Here is an 18,939-nt window from a genome sequence, read left to right on the forward strand (position 1 = left end):
TCATTGCTCGTGTTCTAGTGGGAGTTAGGCCATGAAATTTTGTGAGTAGGTGCAACTATGAGAGAACTTTCCGTGACAGTAATTAGTTTTATCAACTTGACCCCTCATTTTGGAGGAGTGACCTTTGGGTGACCCCTAGTGGTGGAATTTTGGGCTTTTACGAATATTAGACTTCTAGGCGGTTTTTAACTGGGGAATTGCATGAAATAGTTTCAAAATTGGAAATTAAAATTGGTCTTTGGTTTAGTGTTGAGTTTAGTTATTTATTCAAAACGTGATTTTTGACAGGTATTGATTGCAGCTAATTAATTATATAGCGGAAATAGAGGAATAACAACTTTTCAGAGGAACGTTCAATGTTTACTAAGCAAACACTGATTGACATGTCAAGTGCAAATATGAGATAAAGCGAAGTGGGTTTGTTTACATAAGAGTCCAAAGGTCGTGTACTTAAGATAAGGAGGAAGTTGAACAATGGTTGGTAGCAGTTGAACGACAGAGCATAATTTGATTTTGGTTGTTTGCATAGCAAACAAAGCCCTCCTACGTAATGTGACAGATTGCAAGTGTAAGTTGCAATGTTTACTTAAGAGATTAAGGTTTGTTTGCTTAAGATAAGAGCGTGTTGGTTGAGTATAAATTGAAGTGACACAGAGAAATTTTGGCAGAGAGAGAGGGAGTGTCGAAGCGATTTGTTGAGACACAGCAGAAGTTGGACACAGGAGAGATTTGCGCACAAGCGAGAGAAAGTAGTTGGTTTAGTGGGACTAAACTTTGAAAGATTTGTTATTGCAAGACCAGTTGGGATACTGTGAGCTGTTTTGATTTAGTTCATTTGGGAAGTGAACCACGGATATTGGTATTATTAGTGTAATTACTATTATAAATTGTCTTGAATTTGTCTTTTTAATTGATGTGCAAGTAATTCTCTTACATTCGTTATCCATATAACTAGAATTGATATTACGAGCCCCATTGTGAATAAACTTATTTCAAGGCAATCTAATTTGCAACAGCTTACAAGAGTGGAAGAGGGGAAATCGCAGAGTAACAAAGTAACGCTTGCTTCACCAATTCAAAACCTTTGGTTTATTTTATTTGATCGATCTTCTGGGCGACAGAGTCCCCTCACTGTTGAGCCTAGTTAAAAATTCAGAAGACGACAGTGGCGCTCCTGGGTGGGCTTCGTTTCTTTGTTACTTTTTGTTGCGGGTTATTTTCTGATTATTTGAAGAGCGTGCGGTATTTTTCGTCGGAGAAACTGCTGAGAGCACACCAAAACTGACTTAGTTTGATTATGTTTGGTTATCAGTTGGTGAAGCGTTTTCCTTCACCGGGCTACGAAGTTTGGGAAGATTGGCGTGAACATTACTTGAGCACTGGCATGAAGCTGGGATGGACGGAAGAAGAGATGATGAAGTGGTTGCCTACAAAATTGTCTGGGTGGTCCTTGAATGCAGTAAGTGATTTACCAAGAGGTTATTGGCGGTCGACTCTAGAGAAGCAAGCATGGACACTGACCGAGACGCTGTATCAGTTTGACATTCGATTGTCTGACAATCCTCTTTTTTATGAGCGAAGCTACAGTTTGTTTTTTAGAGGGAAAGCGGGAAATAGGACGGAATTCAGTGAACCCAGTGATACTGCAGATCAGAGAACGCGACAGCAGTGTTCTCCAAGGCAAGTGATTGATACAAGAAGTAGCGTTGGCATTTCTTTAAGTGATCATTTTCGGCAACCGGGCAGAAGTTCTGAAGGGTTTGGCATTGGGTCCAGCTGTGGTGTATCAGGAAAAGAAGCCTTTAGTGAAGATCTGTTTGGAGAAGTGCGAGATACAATTGCTGAGAGTGGTAGTGGAATAAGAATTCCAGGTTACAGCGATGAAGTGCAAACTGGAACTGAGGTAGAGTTTTCTGAGGAAGTTTGCGGTCAAACAAATCAGGACATTGATAGAGCAGTGCTAAGCGAATATGAAAACAGTGGCTTCAGAAAATTTCTGACAGAAGGAAAAATCGCTGAGCGGAGAGTTGAGTCCTGTGGACCAGTTGAGCGTCATTCTATGGAAAACAATTGTGTACTGTCACCAGAGTCTGGGGAGCTAAGCGATGAACAGTCAGATGATGACAATTTGTTTGAAGATATTTCGGATACATATTTCTCGGATGTAGAGGAATTTGATGTCAACGATGCGAGAAGCGAGACAAGTTTTGCCTCGAGTTTGAACTCAGTAGCAAGCGACAACGTAACTGCAATAGCGAGCGATTTTGGTGGTGATGTCAAAGCTAGCAGAGACGATATGTTGGGAGCCTGGGCCTTGATGGAGTTAAAGAAAGGAGGTATGGACCTGAAGCTCTGCAATGCAACAAACGAGGCTGATGAGACACAAATCTGTACAATTGAGTGCACAGCGGATACTTTGGAGAAATGGACAAGTTCAGGGGGAATTGATCGGCAGTTAGTATCTGAAACACAGAAGGGTCAAAACGATAAGGCAGCAGGTGACCGCAGTGATTTTGCACAGTTGGGAAAGGAGCTGGAGGAATGGGTGCAATCGCAATTGAGTGAAAGTCAGTTTAATTGTAGTGTTCCGGTCGAACCAACGGATGAGCATCAAGGGGACAGTGCTGCAATTGACAGAACAGGGAAATCCGATCAGAAGTCATTGGCTACAGTGTTGCACAGTTGGGTTTATGATGATCAACAGTCTAGGAGGGAGGACTCTAGCGGGTTTTCGATGGAAGTTGAGCAGAAAGTAGAGAGAAGGATTGCATCACGATTTCCAGAGATTGCAAAGCTGTTGCTGGAAAACCGATCCTTAAGCCGGAAGAAGTGGAGCCGTTTGGAAGCATCAAGACAGCAGTCATGGCAAGATTACAGGAGAAATGTTAGCTACAGTGGAAGAAGAGTTGGACATCCATTCAAGCATCAGAGAAAGGTTTTCGTGTACAGGTGCACGAGTGTATGATGAGAGGGACGTTGACAGCTAAGTTATTAGAGCCTTTTTATCCAATTGTTGCCTACATTGTTTTAATTCGGTTTATTAGGACAATTTGATCAAGCACTATAGCTGTAGGGAGTTTTTTTTCTTAAAAAAGATGATTTAGGGAAATATGTAGTTCCGGTAGATCTATATTTAGATTTGTTTTTTACTTTAGTGATTTTGGGGTTCCCGGGGAGGATGTTTGTCAGAGGCAATAGAGTTTGATCAAAAATCAATGTTGATGAGTTAGGTAGAATATGTTAAAATTTTAAAATGAGAAATTGTTTTCAAATCTGATTTAATCAAACGCTATTCAAATTTTGGTGCAGTTAGTTTATATTAACCCGGAGCTAAATATAAGTGGTTCACTTCACTAGATCGACTATGGTTAAAGTACGTAGGAGTAAGTTAATCGAGTCAAAGGATAAGGTTTTGCAATTATTCGGGAGAATAATAATCTAGGAGGGAGGAGTGTAGAAAGCATAAGAATAAACTCAATAGAAATTCCATAACCAGATAGCGCTAGTTAAGTCAGATAATTTAGGTCAAGTTAGACAAGTTAATTAGGTGTTTGAAATAAGCGTTCTTTCGTAAAGTGTTATTGTTTTGAAGGTGCCAGAGAGGGTAGTTGAGTTATATCTCTTAAACAAACAAATTGATGAACAAACGCATATTGAGCTGTCGATATATTTTGATTAATTAGCAAAGTTGAATTTGTGCATCAGGCCAAAGTCCAAATGAGTGATCTATATTTAGAAGAAAACAAGAGAACGATGATTTGAAGTGAACTAGATATTTTGATCAAAATTGGAAATTCAATTTGAACCAAATTAAAGTGATTTTGAATTTGCAAAATTATTGGCAACTCCAAACTTGGTACACTCGACTTTTTAAGTTATATTCATCATTGGAATTTGAAAATTTGTGGGGATGTTCCCCTGATGATTGTCCATATATAATAGGGATACGCGGCAGGTTACACCTTTTTGATCTGAGTTATTTAAGCAGGGTTTTGTTGATTTAAAGTAAATAAAAAGGCAATTTATCAGTTTTTCGAAATACCACCAAGCCGATGTTTCCCGCCCCCCCCCCCATGGAGGTTATTTTAAGCGGACGTTTACCAAATTTTAATGGCATGTACACCCAATGGTCCTCTCAGGCTGGTCTCCCTTTCGGGCCAATCCGACCACCTAAATCCGAGCTATTAACACCGGAAGTGGCGTGATTTGAAGGTTTTCGATATTTTGAGCGAAAAAATGACTGTTCGAGTATGATACACGGGGAACTAAGGGTTGCAATGGGTATTAAGTCCAGAGTAATGTAGCACATGATCATGGGAAGGGTTTAGGAAGTTGTGAGAGAAATTTATTAGCATTTTGAAATAAGAATAGGCAGTTTTCACTAAAAATAGTTAACACTGAAATTGAAATAGTAATTTCTCTAAAAGTTGAAATCGGATTGACCTGAAAATTGGGGGATAGACTAATTTGGGTACGGGGAATCCGATTTTGAGGTCGGATTTGACTCACCCCAAACAGCACGGAACTAGCGCACGCCGCTGCTGCGGAACGTAAAATTTGAATTACTCGTGGAGTATTGGTAGTAGCCCTATGATTTTTGGAGGGTTAGTGTAACTTTTCAAGGGCTTTCGATTGGTGATATTTTCAATCCCAGATTCCGACCGGAAGTTATTGCTTCGGGACGACCCGAGTGCCGAAAACCGGAAATTGGCCTTTTTGAGCGGCCGAATGACTTTGAAATGGTATTAATATGATAACCTGAGACAGTTAGTGACAAAAAATAACCACCCCGGTCAATTTTGACGAACTCGGGTTTTTCGGGTTTCGACACCCACGACTCGTTAAAAATTTTCAAATTGCAAACGACTCGCAACGGCTGATCCGTTGGTCCTGGAACTTGGCAGGCAAGTCGGTGGCACGCTATAGTTACTAGAAAACTTTACCCGAAGACGTTTTGACCACCACTTCGCAAGTTATTAAGTTTCGAAATTTGGGGTCATCCGGGAGGTCGATGAAAAGTGTGCGCGGTCATTGCTCGTGTTCTAGTGGGAGTTAGGCCATGAAATTTTGTGAGTAGGTGCAACTATGAGAGAACTTTCCGTGACAGTAATTAGTTTTATCAACTTGACCCCTCATTTTGGAGGAGTGACCTTTGGGTGACCCCTAGTGGTGGAATTTTGGGCTTTTACGAATATTAGACTTTTAGGCGGTTTTTAACTGGGGAATTGCATGAAATAGTTTCAAAATTGGAAATTAAAATTGGTCTTTGGTTTAGTGTTGAGTTTAGTTATTTATTCAAAACGTGATTTTTGACAGGTATTGATTGCAGCTAATTAATTATATAGCGGAAATAGAGGAATAACAACTTTTCAGAGGAACGTTCAATGTTTACTAAGCAAACACTGATTGACATGTCAAGTGCAAATATGAGATAAAGCGAAGTGGGTTTGTTTACATAAGAGTCCAAAGGTCGTGTACTTAAGATAAGGAGGAAGTTGAACAATGGTTGGTAGCAGTTGAACGACAGAGCATAATTTGATTTTGGTTGTTTGCATAGCAAACAAAGCCCTCCTACGTAATGTGACAGATTGCAAGTGTAAGTTGCAATGTTTACTTAAGAGATTAAGGTTTGTTTGCTTAAGATAAGAGCGTGTTGGTTGAGTATAAATTGAAGTGACACAGAGAAATTTTGGCAGAGAGGGAGTGTCGAAGCGATTTGTTGAGACACAGCAGAAGTTGGACACAGGAGAGATTTGCGCACAAGCGAGAGAAAGTAGTTGGTTTAGTGGGACTAAACTTTGAAAGATTTGTTATTGCAAGACCAGTTGGGATACTGTGAGCTGTTTTGATTTAGTTCATTTGGGAAGTGAACCACGGATATTGGTATTATTAGTGTAATTACTATTATAAATTGTCTTGAATTTGTCTTTTTAATTGACGTGCAAGTAATTCTCTTACATTCGTTATCCATATAACTAGAATTGATATTACGAGCCCCATTGTGAATAAACTTATTTCAAGGCAATCTAATTTGCAACAGCTTACAAGAGTGGAAGAGGGGAAATCGCAGAGTAACAAAGTAACGCTTGCTTCACCAATTCAAAACCTTTGGTTTATTTTATTTGATCGATCTTCTGGGCGACAGAGTCCCCTCACTGTTGAGCCTAGTTAAAAATTCAGAAGACGACAGATGGTCTGCCCAGCAGAGTTGTGACATCAAATATCAAAAAATAGAAATTACTTTAATATTGATTGTTTGGGTCTTCCCCATTATAAACACAACCCTGCCTCCAAGCTTAGTGGTCAGATAACATATAGCCCCAAATCATGGTAAATATGCCATAATGGGGGGGGGGGGGCTATAATGGGAAAGTTCTACGTGTTCTATATCTAGGGTTATCTGACCGGTAAGCTGGGGGGGGATTATAATGGGAAGTCATTAATAATACAGTGCTATGTAAGTAACACATAAATTGCAAGGTAATATTGTTAAGGACCAGCCCTTCCTGTTGGTCACAGCTGCTGTACACCTTTTAAAAGTTATGCATTGCAATTCTTTTCGGGGTCTCCTCCGTTTGTGCCCCCCACCCCTCAGTAGGTTATGCACACCCCCCCCCCCCCCCTCAGTTTCAGAGCACGTGTCATTACATATTAAATTATTACGTAAAAGTGTAGCACGTGCGTCTGGGAGTTGCAAATAATAAGCCCCCACTAAGCTGGGAGGGCACAAACGGAAAAGATCCGGTTTTTCATACAATGTAAGGGATCTATTCTGTTTTTACATTGTATGCAAAAACAGGGCTTTTTACGCCCCCAGTTACAAATTATATACTATGTTATATACTATGTAAAAAATAGAACGTGCGCCTTGGGGCGGAAAAGATTTAATCTCACTAAGCTGGGGGCCAAAAAAGAATAGAGCCAATGTAAGATAGTATGTGGTTAATACATTGGCATCTATATGCGGGACGTAATTGTAACAACTGTTTTAGAAAACAAGACGCCTTTTGAGGACAAGAAACTCACTTCGCAAGGATGCGGCCTTTGCACAGACACACTGCGCAGACTCATTCACATGCCCACCAATGGGTTCCGCCCTATGACTCGAGGAAGGGGTGGGGGTCGAGGCAGGGGCGGTGGGCGGGGAGGTGGAGGCAGGGGTGGACCTCGTGGCGCTGCAGCTGGGGGACGTGGCAGGGGGAGGGGAGGAGGGGCAGGACATCGTGGTGGCCGGGGTGGCGGAAGATAGAAAGACCCCGAACTGGAGTCGAAGAAATTGCGCAATGAAGATTAGAGAGTAGGAAAAGTTGAATAAAAGAAGCAACCGAGAACAGTAAAGCAGTTGTGAACACTTTCTATTTATGGAAGTTCTATTTAAGATATTGTGAACACTTGGCTGTTATCTTAGTTGTGTAAAGTAATGTTGTTAATCTTGGTGATATTTCGAAATAATCTATTGCGATGAACTTGAAGTTGATTGATTTAAATTTAAATACAGTTTTCAAAACTCTGGTTATTATTGATTTTCAAAGCTGAGTAATTCTTGAAACAGGTTTTCAGAAAAATTGCAATTTCAAAATTTTCCTTTCGCCTTTTGTTACAGTGTGGCGATACCAGCATATTATTCTAACATTTGGCAATGATGGGGCGAGGGTATATGCAATCCTGTCTTCTTCGTTAACTGTCGAAATTTTTTATGCCTTCAGGGTAACATTCAAAGTTGAAGTGAATTTGATCGAGAATGGACTTCAAAAATTTATATACCGAAGCTCCTTACACTTTTGTATCGAGACTGTTTCACTCTATAAATATTGTCGACTAATTTTGTCAAACTGTGTGACAAATGATTGACTTCTGAAAACTGATGCACTAATGAGAAGTGTGTGTTTGATAATTATTTTTCCTGCAATAACTATGATCTCAAATTTTATCAAAAAAACAGTCAAATTTTTATTAGCCGCTTCAGCAATTCCAGGCGGCTATTATTGTGCTCCTGATTTTTTTACAATTCAAAGAATTTGAATTGTATTGGGGCGCTGTCTTTTTTTAAGATCTGTTCACACATTTTCATAATTTTTGAAGTAAAATTGGAGTAGTGATTTTGGTCACGCCAAAACAGGAAATGGAGCGAAAAAGCGAGTGGTTTTGTGGAGTGAAATATTTTCACTCTAATTTTACAGTAGACTGAGAAAAAGGTGTTTGAACTAAATTGCGCTTTCTTGCTAATAGTTTTTTGTTCACATATGGCAATTTCATTTTCATTTTTATAGCTGCGAAGCTGTAAGCTGAGCGTAGCTATATTGCGGTGCTCTTGGTTTTTTACAATTCAAAGAATTTGAATTGTATTGGGGCGCTGTCTTTTTTTTTTTTAAGATCTGTTCACACATTTTCATGATTTTTGAAGTCAAATTGGAGTAGTGATTTTGGTCACGCCGAAACAGGAAATGGAGCGAAAAAGCGAGTGGTTTTGCGGCGTGAATTTTTTTCGCTCTAATTTTAAAGTAGAGTGCGAAAATGGTACTTGAACAAAAATTAGGTTTCTCGCTAGTGGTTTTTTGTTCACATGCGGCAATTTCACTCTGATTTTTACTGTTTTTTCGATTTTTTGGATCGGATTTTTTTTCTAAATGGTTTTCCCAATCCATTCACAGCTCATTCTAGGCCTAGTTTTTAGTTTGAATTAAATTTTCATTTCTCGCTAGTGGTTTTTTTGTTCACATGCGGCATTTTGACATTGATTTTTTGTTTTTTTTCTTATTTTTTGATCTAATTTTTTTAAAAATTGTTTTCTCAATTAACTCATAGTCCAGTCTAGGTCTAGTTTTTCTGTTTATTCAATGAAAATTCTTTGAATTGTACGTCAGGACTTGTCCTGCTATGTTTTTTGTTTCGTCGTCTGACGCTTCATTTTCGTTTTACATTTGTTCTAGAACATTCTGTCTCGTCACTGCTTAAATGGCTTTTTCGCGCTTGATTTCACGCTTTCTGCTAAAACAAAGTTGATTGTAAGAAAACAGATTGTATGGGCCGACAGCCGAGTGGTTAAGGCGACTGGCTGTTAATCCGGAGATCGCCGGTTCGAGACGCGACAGGGAAAATTTTTTTGCACCCAAAAACAACCTCCTTTGAAATAAACTTGTAAGTTTTATAGGCGGCGGCGATAACTATTATCAACTCACTTCTGTATCTTTTTCCATCCGTATTTTACGGCACGCAAGTCTATTTCGCAGCTATTCCGGCAATCTACCGGCTATGTTTACTGTTTTTTTCGATTTTTTGGATCGGATTTTGTCCAAATGGTTTCCCCAATCTATTCTTAGTTCATTCTAGTCCTAGTTATTTGTTTGAACCGAATTTATTTTTCTCGCTAGTGGTTTTTGTTCACATGCGGCATTTTGACATTGAGCTTTAGTTTTTTTTAAGAGCCGCACAGCGATAGCTGAGGCTATTATTGGCCTTCTCCTGTTTTGTCGCAGCGCGATTTTTGTTAGACCATATGACGTCACAACCACTACAAATATGCTTTTGTTCATTCGTTCATGCAATTTCAATTGAAGTGCGTGCGTGACGTCATTTTTTGCTCTTAGTAGAGCAATTTTTTTGTTTAATCGCGTAAATAAATTTTTGGTCACACTAGACTTACCTCGCTCTCAAAAATGACTTCCTCACTCAGAATTTGACTTTTTGATTCAAAGAGATAAGGTCAAATTGGTATGCGTCACTCTAAATGAAGGTTATTTGAGAGCAGCTAATAGAGGCAGCAAAAACTAGTACAGATTTTTAATCAAAATATAACTTATCAGCCTTCAATAAAAAGGCGAATTTTTTTGGTCGGTCTTTTTTACTGTTTTTTTTCAGACTTCAGATCTACAAAGCTATTGCAGGCTATTTTCTGCTAGCTATGTTTAATTTTTTGATCTGATTTTTTTGAAATGGTTTTTCCAATTCACTCATTGGCCGTTCTATGTCTATTTTTCGTTTAGTCTATGAAAATTCTTTGAATTGTACGTCAGGAATTGTCCCGCTATGTAATTAACTTCTAACAGATTTTTGTTTAGTCTTACCTTGACTTCTTGGAATTGACTTTTTCAATTACTTCAGTGCATTTGACTGCTTTGCATTTAAATTTTGTTCGTGACATCATTTCTGCTTTTAGGTCAATTGCGTGACTATCATCAATTAAAAAATGACTTCTGAACTCACTTATGTAACTTTAAATTTTAAGGAATATTTACTAATTGAAGGTCAATAGTGTGCCCCAATATATATGCCCAACTTATATGCCCTAATTCCTGAGTAGTAGAGTCTTGAGTTTTAATATCAATTATCAATTTTAAAAATGGTCAATTAGGGCTTTTTCCTTTTAGAGCAAATGTGTCTCATAAAAATGACAGTCCGAATCTAACCCAAAAAATCTAGTGGTCTATTAAAGCTGGAGGTCGATCTGTCAATCTTATCTCTTTAGTTGTTTCAATTCGTGGTAGGCCACAAGCGTCCATCGCGCCTATTTTCCGGCAATCTGGCGGCTATGTTTGTTCAATTGCTTTCAAACGAAGTGTCGGAAATAAGTTAGTCCTGCTGGTCATTGTTATGCGATTATTCGTTCTATAACTTTTTTCTGATCTTTTGTCTTTTCTTGCTCAAAAACCTGATAAGCAGTTAGAAACCTGAGGGCATGAAGTTCTCTTAGAGCCTTACGACTCAATGGTCTGTAAGTATGCAGTTCACCAAAAAAACTTGAAGAGATAAATGGCTTGAAGAGCGAGCGATTTAGAGTATTAAAATTTCACTTTGTGGAGCGCTACAATCGGGAGCCAAATTTGGGTACTGCGTTAGTTTACGGAACAGAAAAAGGCAAGAAAACGTTTCTGTTTGATTAATTATTCAGGAATTGAAGAAACAAAAAGTGCCGTAATGCTTTAAATTTGAACGAAATTCTCAGCCACCATTCAACTGGATCTGGAAATGCATCAATGCAAAAGTTTCGACTAAAAACTTATTATGGGTTAAAACATATTAACTTACTTAGTAAACTTAATGTATTGGAACTTATGTATTGGAACAACGTTTGTTTTTACTGTCAACACTTTCGAAGATGTTACTATTCTTGTTTATTTGTTTACTGTTTTCGCATATTTTCGACTTTTTGCTTGTTGAAAAATGTCCATTAATTTCGACATTTTAAACGTTCTAATCGAGCTTTTGCCTAATATACTACGCGCCTCTTAGTTGTGGTCTCAAGAAAAATCTAAAACGTCTTACTACGCTAAAAGCTCCTCGACGCACGCTAGAATTAAAACATGCCACGGTCTTGCGTTTGAGGACAATTCTCGGAACATTAGTGGTAATGTATTAATCGCTCTCAAACGAAGTTTGTAATAATTTATTGGTTCTGCTGTTCTTTCTCTGATGCATTTATTTGTACATCCAACTTTTCGGTTTGATCACTCGACCTTTCATCGCGGCCCGAGGTCATTAGGTTGTGTCAGAGCTGTACGTCTCAATGGTCCCAAAGTTTGCAAATCACCGAAACTTTAAAACAGATAAATTGAAGATGTAAATTGGGGTTCTTAGAAATTGAACCCTTCCCACTCAAACTCCCCAACCACATCATCCTCACCGCATTCGTAACACCGCATGCTTGCCCTCATCAGCGCTCATTACACGTTGTGATACCTGATGTATCTTTATTCATTAATTTGTTTGATGCAGTATATCTTATATGGTGCCCTAAATTTAGTTCATTTATTTGCCTTTCATATTTTGTTCAGATTTTGCACCGCGAATCACTAAGTAATAATTTCTACGCATACTCGCACCACGAATCACTACTCTAATAAAATAGAGTACGACACACGTTAATGCTCACGCCTCCCCTCAATTAAGTTAAATCTAGCCTCCCTAGCAGCAGCTATGTTCGGCTTGACCCCACTTTCTTCTGAGATCCACTTTCAAGACACCTCCCCACACCCTCAATGCTAACATCTAAGCTACAGCTGGCTACTACCGAAATCAGCCGCTCCTCAGTCGTATGAGAGATATTATTTCGACGTTAGTCGGTTATGTTTGAGATTAAGAGCAGGAATTTGCTTGTATGATTATCTCAACAGTAATTTTTTGGCATACATCCTACTTTGATACCTAAGTAATTCTGTCGGTCTATACGTTGCAAATTCTATACGTTGGAAATATTGAGAAAAACTTGCTCTGGAAGAGATGTTCCAAATGTTTTTAAAAATCTCATTTTCAGAAATATTTGAAAATGAGATTATAATGTCAATAGTGAGAAAGCATTTTCACTATCCTGACGAGACAAAGTGAGCAACCAGCAGTTGCAGTTTTGTATTAAAAGACGATTTACGATGTCAAGTGATTTCGTTAGAATTCCAAGACACAGTCAACTTCCAGAAAACACAGAAAAACACAGTCAAAACAAAGAAAAATGTTTGACGGTTACTTCAAATTGAATATCTGCTCTATCTTTTCTTTTATTGAATTATAAACAGAGTAGCCCATTTGGCTGAACGGTTCGATATTTCTTAATCCTTTATAATTTAACCGCGATTGACTATTTAATCGATCTATAACTACGTATCGCTAGCGTTTAAACCCTGCCTGCCCTTCGTTATCAATCGTACAAGTGTCGCGTTGCAGCTTTGACTTAAGATAACCCACTGCCCCGCAATAATGGATAACCTAGCCACAAGTCAACATTTGGAAAATCGGCGTCTTGCGAACTTACAAAGAAAAAAAATTGATCAGTTTTTTTCTCATTAGTTATATGTTTATGCAACCAACTCCAACGGAGAAAATACATTTACAAGAACTATTTATAATAATATATAATGATAATAAAATAGTCAAGCTTCGAATAATCTTAACATTTAAGAGTAGAAAGTGTTGTACTGAACGAATGCTAGGAGGCAATTTGCTTGTTGCAGCACCGACTCAGAGCTATTCAAAATCAGATTAAATGCCCTAAATTTATTTAGTTACTTATACTGAGACCATTCAAGAGGAACAGGAAAAAAGGGGTTTAATAAACCACGCACCAACTATCTAACTGAATTTAACTTTACAAAAAGTTTTAAACTTTCTCTGATATCGAGCATACTACAAATACAAGTTTTTTAAAAAAAATCGAAATCGATTATGTAATTGTTCAAGAAAGAGTGTAGCAGTTTTTTCAAATTCTTTTCTTTGCAGTTTCTCAAACTTTTTTTCATATCAAAGTCAAGAGTGGATAGGCTTTTGTAGAGTAGTGTCAATCGAACTGGAATTAGTTTTCGTTTCTTGCGTGATAATTTTTCTATGAGAGGTATCGTTTTGATTTTTCGTTCAGTGTCAAAAGATTTGTCAATTTCCTTGTCAGTTATAAACGAGTTTACAGATGCACAAGGACGTTCTATTCTAATTGCTTTTGATAAAAGTTTCAGAAGATCAAACACGTGGAGCTCAAATATTCATAGAATTTGTTTTTTGATCTACAACTACGAACTTCTTTGTTTTGGGAACCCAAAAACTTTTCTGATTAGGAAGTTGTGTTGATGTTGTAGTCTTCCAAGAACACGTTTGTTTGCCGTGCCATGTAATAGAACTCCGTATTGATACTGTGGTTGAACGTTTTGTTTATAAATTTTCAGAAATAATTCTCTCAGCAGATATTTCTTTGTTTGATTTAAAATCGAAATGTATTGGTTATGTGCTCTTCAAATGTAAATTTGTCTATGTGCTCTTCAAATGTGAGTTTGTAAATTATTGCCATTGTTTTGAGATAATAACCTCAAAATGCACAAAGATCAATTCAGTAATGTTCTTCAATGAGAAATTGGTGATATTTTTTTACCTTAATTTTTGTTCTTTTCTAGCTCCGAATTTCTAAATTGGTCCGGTCAATTAACGTCAGCAGCTAGCCAACTAAGACACATGGTCAAAAGGTTTCTCATATTAGAAATTTGTCTCCGCATTTGATAAATTAAAACGTAAATACTTTGTATTACTTTTGTCACATCTGTCATTTTACCTCAAATTTAATAATCTACACAAAAATTATTAACATTTTTGTCTATAGATTTCAAATTGAAAATGTCCATTTTTTGTCATTTAGCGAATCAGCGCATAAAAAACTGTCACCCTATTTTGCCAAAACTAGTCAGCATTTGTTCAATATAACGATTGCATCATGAAAAATAAAATTAACTGATCGCTTTTAAATTCAGAAAACATCTCGTAACCTCGAATTCGTGGTTTTTTCAAACAACAGATATTTTAGCTTAGCACTTGATAGCCTCTAGATGTGCAATAATCGTGACAAAAAAATATAGTACTACCCAGGATTGTTCAGGTCTCAATCGCACAAGTGCCGCGTTGCATTTTTTTTACTCAAGATGGCCAACTTCCACGCATTAATGGAGATCGTAACCATAACTCGAAACTTGAAAAGTCGGCTTCTGGCGAAGTTATATAGAGAATATTAATGATCTCGGCAAAATTTTTAAATGCTTTCACCAGTTTTTTTTTAGATTAACAGTTGAATTGGGGACGATACTTCTACAAGGGCGCCATATTTAGAAGGAAAACAATTCTATGTTCTAATATTTATAAGGAAGACTTTGATATCCTTATCATAATTTTAAGGAAGAAAATATTTTATCCCCATATTTAGATATTTAGGAGGAGGAATATGCTAAAAATAAATAAAGATTACATGTCATTTTATCCAAGATAAAGAAAAGGTAATGCAATCTGTGTGAGAAAAACCCAATGCTTCATTACCCAATAACACGGAAATATGTTTGGTTTGCTCTCTATGTTCTAATTGCGATTTAGTTGTATTGCAAATTAGTAGCAAATTAATTTATCTGCTAATTTGATCTCATGTTTTGCTGATATAATTTTTTCAATTCCAAGGCATGCTTAGGCGTATGGCCGTGTTAGTTACATAAGATTTATCTAAATTTGCCATAATTTTTATATAAAAACAGTCTGTACTAATTTTAGATATAGGGTATAATATATATAGAGAAATCTTTGGGTATTCTGGTACATCGGCTAATTTTGCTTCGAGTATTATGACCTGACGCCCAAAATAAGAACTAAATTTGACTTGATCTCAGCCGATCTTGCGGAAGAGTTATTTAATTAGATTCTTTGACTTTGAAGATAAATTCGAACTCAATTGAAGATAAAATTAAGAAACTCTTAAACTCTTTGATCATAATGTCTCTATCGAAATCATGTTTGACTAATCTGAGTTTATTTGACCTTTTCAAAAACACGGAGACTTAATAATTTTTGAGTGGCGCCTCTATTCGAAAGATATGCCCTAATTAATCCGGTCAATTTAATTTACACCCTCCCCCTAATCTTGAGTTCATAAAACAGTTACCCCCCTTCCATCCATGTGCTATTTTTAATTTAGCGGTATGTAATGGCGGTATGAACTCGGGTCAAAATGGAATGGGGGTTAAGCATTCAATTGATATCATACATGACTCAATTATCAGTTAAGGTCACTCCACAATTTTAATTAATTGTTAGTATCATATTGTTCATTTGCTAGTATATAACCAAATCTTAACTGACTTATTTCATTAACGAAGTTGCTTTAAAATGAGAACGGTTTTTGTCAAAGCGAATACCGATATTTTCGATGTTGATTCTGAATCAAAATTATCGGTTGGCGACCGGATTGTTTCATCCATGCCTATAAATCTGACATTTTTCTACGACTACGTCATTTCTGAAGAAACTCTGGAAGAGGCGCTGCAGAAAATTGCCGACCGCTATCCAGAAGTTACCGGAAGGTTGGCATTTGCAATTAAATTTGGATCCAATTATGGTCGGAGCTAAATCCAGTCGTTTGGCTAAATTTGCAGAGTTGATTTTTTTTGCAAATTGGAAGTTTTCTGATGAGTTCAAAAACAGTTAAATATTTTCTAATCAAAATTTTCTCACTGAGATGAAATGTATGAAATTGAATACTTGTTATGAAAAAATTATAGTCTCAAAGTGAATTTTTCACTTTCCATCGCCCACCGTAATATGACTATATGTGGTTGTATTGTACGCCAGCGTGGTAAACTGGGCAAAAAATGTGGTACGTTTTTCTTCTAAGACTTATGCTGTGCCGTAGTACGCCTTCACCAAATTTCCTAACTTTGATCAACCTTGGAAAACAATTCCCCTGGACAATTAGATAATCACATTAAAGCCGCAGGTTTTAGATTCAACTTGTCACTGTAATTTTTTTCTCACCGTTTGTCTAAAAGCGTCATTATGATATTTATCAGTTTTCTTTTTTCTTCATTAGAATTTTTATCAACTTTTTGAGAGAATTCAGAAAACGCGTATTCAGAGTTCCCTACAATTGGCCACTCAACGTTGAAGTATTTTGATCTCGTCCGATTGGCTTTTAAATGATCAATACGCTTACCGGAATTCTCACTTTTAACCTATAAAGATTCAAATAAGATTGGCAAAGCCGCTCGGAGACAAAAATGAAAGTTTTCATGTTTTTCATAGTTGAAACAACAATAAAGTTATCCAAGATCAATAATTGTGATATTTGTCAATACTTACTTATTCTTAATCGAGGCATCTGTTGTTCAGCTAAAAACAATTGACGACTATGTGAACTTGCTAATACTGCAACTGAAATATACTACTGAAAATTATCAGAAGGTATATCGTGCTTAAATATCCATTTAATCTGCTCGGAAATCATTATATACATAATTTCATTTTTTTCCAATTTTTTTGCTTATCAAGTTTTCAGTATTTCAAACTCCCTACTTAACACATTCCACACCCGTTCACATCAAAGTAAGTGGTTTAGGAGTTTTCTTTTTTATTATAAGCAAAATTTTGTATATTTTGTAACGCTGGCGCTTTTTTGATTATCTCGCAGCTTTCGAGCACATTTATCACGTTCTCCATTTCGACGAAAAAGAAAAATAGGACGATAGATTTTGACATTCGGAGCCTAATTTTCTATCGAAAAGACAAAAAATGTCGATGTTTTAGAAATACGAAGAAGAATGTCAAAAACTTTTTAACCCTGAGAACTTGGCTTGTAACATCAAACCTCCAGCATATTTCGCACAACTCTTCTACTTCTAGCCATCCGTCGATTCCTTAAAAAATATTAAATATCAATACGATCGCCGGGGTTGAGTTTTTGTTGAAAAATGGTGTAACGATTGCTGAGAAAAGCGGTGGAAAAACTTAATCTCACAAAGCGCTGCATTCTTAGCGATGAATGCGCTCAAAGTTGTAAGATATGAGGTTTGAAGCGGTAAAATATTTTTTTTCACCACATTCAACGGAATTTTTCCCAAATAGAAACTTCCGTAGACGGGCTTGAACTTCTGACCTCCTGCATGTCAACCACTTCTTCTTCTTCTTCTTCTTCTTCTTCTTCTTCTTCTTCTTCTTCTTCTTCTTCTTCTTCTTCTTCTTCTTCTTCTTCCACTGCGGCACTTGTCACTTACTTCTATAAAATTTCGTTCAAAATTAAATCAGATTCATTCCTCTTTATGAAAAACATTTAAGTTAAAATTTTGTGTGATTTGCGTTCTTTAGAGGTAAATTTATATAAAACTTACAATTTTCATCAGTGAGTTTTTTTATTTTCACCGCTTAAGCCGTGAAAAGAATAGTTAACCGCTACCAACAAGAAACGGTGAAAAAAGATTCACCGCTAAAAATCGCAAGTCCTTCAAAAATTCGTCGCAAAAAGATTTGATGTGATTTTTTTACCGGTGAGTTAATGTACGATGCTTAGCATTTAGCTCTGAAGCTTTCAATTTAATCGTTTTCAACGGATTGAGTGCTAAAATTACATTTTTTGCAGTCATTCTTTGCATTCACCACAATTCTTACATTTTAAGGCCATTTTAGTCTGACACTTCGATCCGGGCGGATCTTTTTTTACACTGGATTGCTTAAAAACTAATTTCAATGCACATTTTTGTTTCAGATTCTCGGCTGATCAAAAAGCCATAAAACTGACTAACGAAGGTGCCATTATCAACTTCATGGAATCTTCGCAACTATCGATTGGAGAACTCAAATCGAGAAATTTTAATTACAATTTATGCTCCGAACATTTCCTCAGAAATAACGAGGCGTTTTCGAACGTTCTGCTTTTAGTCACAATCCAAAATCTTGCCGACGATTCGGGCATGGTTCTTCAGTTTGATGTGAATCACATGATGGCTGATCTTCATTCTTGTTTTCTTCTAGTCGCCGATTTCTCGTCACATGCTATGATTGGATCTTATCATTATGAAAAGGTCAGTATTGTAGAACTCTATGCCATGCGGAGAAATATCAAAGACATTGATAAATAACGGGACAAAGAACGAGTTTGCAGAATAACCCTTGTCCAAGAAAATACTTAATCTTGTATGATCTATATGAATTCTTGAAAAATATGAAATCCTTGTAATCGACTTTCCAGTTATTTTTAACACGTAACGCACAATAGGCTTTTATCGCATTGTTACATAATGAAAATTCTCACGTTGTTTTTTTTTCAATTTTTTGTAATCAATTTTGGCTTCCGGGTATTTTCAGGTCAACGAACAATCACGGCTCGACTTTTTCAAACCCTCTGGTAAACCGCCCCTGTTTGATCACCCAGAACTTGTGCCTTTCCAAGATGCGCCAGTCTTTCGCCCGCCAGCTAGAGATACGATGGATACAACATCTGCTCACATTAGCCGATCAGAATTGGGTAGACTCAAAAACGATGTTTACGATTTAGCTTCCGAAAACCAAAAAGCAGAAATCAGGCTATCCGGAATAACTCCGTCAACAAACGACTGCCTAATAGGGATCTGTTTTTTTTCAGACGCAACATAAAATTTTGCTAGCGTGGTCAAAAATTATAGGTGAAGGACTAATTGATTTCTATTTTACCAAAACAACCGTGCT

The 18,939-nt window shown here is 37.0% G+C and overlaps 2 protein-coding genes across 2 annotated transcripts in view; both read left to right on the forward strand.

Annotated features, from left to right (window-relative positions):
* Window positions 1-7,512, forward strand: part of LOC142345581 (DNA topoisomerase 3-beta-1-like) — a 52,361-nt gene extending 44,849 nt beyond the window's left edge. The window contains exon 15 of the mRNA XM_075397702.1: window positions 6,993-7,512. Coding sequence (XP_075253817.1) covers window positions 6,993-7,249 — 257 coding nt within the window. The 3' untranslated portion in view covers window positions 7,250-7,512. The remainder of the gene's footprint in view (window positions 1-6,992) is intronic.
* Window positions 7,513-15,210: 7,698 nt separating this feature from the next.
* LOC142345991 (uncharacterized) lies at window positions 15,211-18,917 on the forward strand. Its single transcript, XM_075398461.1, has 3 exons — window positions 15,211-15,806; window positions 17,981-18,296; window positions 18,580-18,917. The coding sequence occupies exons 1-3, from the start codon at window positions 15,613-15,615 to the stop codon at window positions 18,865-18,867; spliced, it is 798 nt and encodes a 265-aa protein (XP_075254576.1). The 5' UTR covers window positions 15,211-15,612; the 3' UTR covers window positions 18,868-18,917.
* Window positions 18,918-18,939: the final 22 nt, after the last annotated feature.

The sequence above is a fragment of the Convolutriloba macropyga genome, chromosome 9 (assembly GCF_964194025.1).
Source record: "Convolutriloba macropyga chromosome 9, txConMacr16.3, whole genome shotgun sequence".
NCBI classification, from domain to species: Eukaryota; Metazoa; Xenacoelomorpha; order Acoela; family Convolutidae; genus Convolutriloba; species Convolutriloba macropyga.

Bases quoted from the DNA above. Each gene is read 5' to 3' on its own strand.
- LOC142345991 (XM_075398461.1), top strand. From the start codon at position 15,613: ATGAGAACGGTTTTTGTCAAAGCGAATACCGATATTTTCGATGTTGAT. The intron at 15,807-17,980 runs GTTGGCATTTGC...TTTTTGTTTCAG, and splicing joins TATCCAGAAGTTACCGGAAG to ATTCTCGGCTGATCAAAAAG. The intron at 18,297-18,579 runs GTCAGTATTGTA...GGGTATTTTCAG, and splicing joins GATCTTATCATTATGAAAAG to GTCAACGAACAATCACGGCT.